The 2,999-nt window shown below is 40.0% G+C and overlaps 1 protein-coding gene across 1 annotated transcript; it reads left to right on the forward strand.

Moving 5' to 3' along the window:
- The first annotated feature begins 1,368 nt into the window (after window positions 1-1,368).
- Window positions 1,369-2,304, forward strand: LOC102775220 (olfactory receptor 6C2-like). Its single transcript, XM_006777814.1, has one exon. It carries the CDS (start codon window positions 1,369-1,371, stop codon window positions 2,302-2,304), a length of 936 nt encoding a protein of 311 aa, XP_006777877.1.
- Window positions 2,305-2,999: the final 695 nt, after the last annotated feature.

Genomic DNA, 2,999 nt, shown 5'->3' on the forward strand with positions numbered 1-2,999 from the left:
GAATAGAAGTTATTCAGGTGAGCTGAAGACAGAACATATGTTCTGTGAGAAATGTTTACTAAAATACCTGTCACATAAAATGGGCTTGATAAATATAGTCCATTACTTTTATTGAAAGGAAATATTAACAGGAAGAGAAGGAAGAGGGATAGAGAAGATCATCAGTTTTATTTTTGACAATGGATTTGAAGTCCATGTTTAATGTTCAAATAGATATGTCAGGTTCATCTGAAAATCAGGAAGGACTATTACAAAATAAAGATACTGATCCTATATAATAAAAGCCTAATATGCTAAGTGTCCAACCATTTGTTTGACCATTCAACCAGTCGCTATGATGCGCACTGGCCACCAGGGGACAGATGTTCTGACTGTTAGGTTAGCTTGCTGCTGGGGTCCAGCCGATCAGGACTGAGAGAGATGAGCATGACATGCACTGGAGCCCTCATGCAGTCCCTCTTCAGCCCCGACTGCCCTGGTGGGGTCCCTCAGCCTGGTCTGCACTCTCTCATAATCTGGGACCCCTCGGGGGATGTCCAAGAGCTGGTTTTGGCCTGATCCCCGCAGGTCAGGCTGAGGGACCCCTACCGGTATGCGAATCTGGGCACCGGACCTCTAGTTTAGTAATAATCACCTGTAAGATGATAGTTCAAAACACAGGAATTAATGAAAACACATAAAAAATATAAATATGGTGAAAGTGAAAAGAGATGAAGAAAAAAACAGATAAAAAGGTCAGAGAAATATACCATCTTTGAAGTTTATCAGAGCACTTTGTAAAAGTATAAATGTATACTGTGCATAAATATAAGTATATTGTGTATTAAGATAGTTTATATTCTGCACCACTGTGAATTATGCGTGATTACTTAGGGACAGAAAAACCATAGAAGGAGGCAGTGTCAGGAGAAGAGCTGAAAAAATGTGTATGTGAGTGTGTGTGTGTGTGTGTGTGTGTGTGTACGTGTAGGCATGATAGAGTTTAGAGGTGTTCAGGAGAGAAACACACAAGTATGCAGTAAACAAAAATAGAAAACAAAATTCTTTAATCATAGAGCTGGAACAGAGACTTCAAGTGACTACAGAGAGTGCATAGAGAGCCCAAGTTATCTGACTAATATTGATACGTTAGGGAACAAAGCATCAAGCAAATACATCAAACAGAATTCTTGAAAGTCAAGATATTTTGCTCCTATTAAATGACAGACCCATAGGTGTGAATAGTAGTCCTTTTCAAAGTAGCATTTAAATTGTAAATATTTTTAAATAATTTTTAAAGCTGAATATGATAGGTTTCATACTTTTAAATAATCTATAATAAGATGTCTCAATGTCACATGCAGATATAACTGAAGCCAAGAATCAGCAATGGGAAACCGCACTGTAACAACATTCATTCTGCTGGGCCTGACAAGTGACCTTCAGCTGCAGGTTCTGATTTTTGTCTTTTTCTTTCTCACCTACATGCTGAGCATAACTGGGAACCTGGTTATCATCTCCCTCATCTTACTCGATTCGCATCTTAAAACAGCCATGTACTATTTCCTACAAAATTTCTCCCTCTTGGAGATCTCGTTCACATCTGCTTGCATCCCCAGATACCTGTATAGCATAGCCACAGGGGACAAGCTCATGACCTACAATGCCTGTGTCAGCCAAGTGTTTTTTACCGACCTCTTCGGTGTAACGGAATTTTTCCTCCTGGCGGCCATGTCCTATGACCGCTACGTGGCCATCTGCAAGCCCCTGCACTATGTGACCATCATGAGCAGCACAGTCTGCAGGAGACTTGTCTTCTGCTGTTGGGTGGCTGGTCTGTTCATTATCATCCCCCCGCTGAGTCTGGGCCTAAATCTGGAATTCTGTGATTCTAATGTCATTGATCATTTTATCTGCGATGCAGCTCCCCTCCTGAAAATTTCTTGTTCAAATACTTGGTACATGGAACAGACTGTCATGATTTGCGCTGTGCTGACCCTTCTAATGACACTCGTGTGTGTGGTACTGTCCTACATTTATATCATCAAGACCATTTTGAGATTCCCTTCTGTTCAGCAGAGGAAAAAGGCCTTTTCCACCTGTCTTTCCCACATGATTGTGGTCTCCATCAGCTATGGCAGCTGCATCTTCATCTACATCAAACCTTCAGCAAAGGAGTCAGTGGCTATTAACAAGGGTGTGACAGTGCTCACTACTTCCATCGCCCCACTGCTCAACCCTGTCATTTACACCTTGAGAAACAAGCAAGTCAAACAAGCCTTCAATAACTCAGTCAAAAGAATTGTGATATTTTCTAAGAAATAAGAGAATGTGAAGCCAAATAAACACCGATATAATGCACTTACCAAATTCCATACTCAGGTTCACTTATTCAAAACACTTATTCATCCTGATCTAGTGACATCTTCCTCACAACCTTCTTTTAAGATCCTTCTATACACAGGCATATTAATAGCTTCTTTATCTTTATTGTTGAAACTATTACAGATGTCCCCTTCCCCCACCACCGTTGACCCCCTCGACCCCGCTTCCGCCCGCTCCCCAGGGTCCCCAAGCCTCCTCCCCACTATTGTTTATCCATGGTCTATGCATATATGCATATACATTATTTGTTTAATCTCTTCCTATCCTTCCTCCCCACCCTTCCATCCCCCGCAAACAGGGTAGTCTGTTGCATGTTTCAATGTCTCTGGGTCTGTTTTGTTCATCAGTTTACTTTCTTTAAATTTAAATCCTGATTTTGCCTTCAAATTAGAAATACCTAATACAATAAAATAAAATAAAACGGAAGTATATCTCCAAATTAGGAATATAAAAAGAGAAATACATAGGTTAGTAGAGATTTACTTTTTCCAGCAAGAGAGTACATAACAGTGGCCATTGTTTCATCCAATCCAAACTTTCAAATGATTTATTCATTGATTCACTTAACAAATATGTATTTGGTAATTTCTTTGAAACAGCTACTGTTTTAAGCACTAAAAACAGAGAAGTATCAA

This window comes from Myotis davidii, unplaced genomic scaffold (genome assembly GCF_000327345.1).
Source record: "Myotis davidii unplaced genomic scaffold, ASM32734v1 scaffold509, whole genome shotgun sequence".
NCBI classification, from domain to species: domain Eukaryota; kingdom Metazoa; phylum Chordata; class Mammalia; order Chiroptera; family Vespertilionidae; genus Myotis; species Myotis davidii.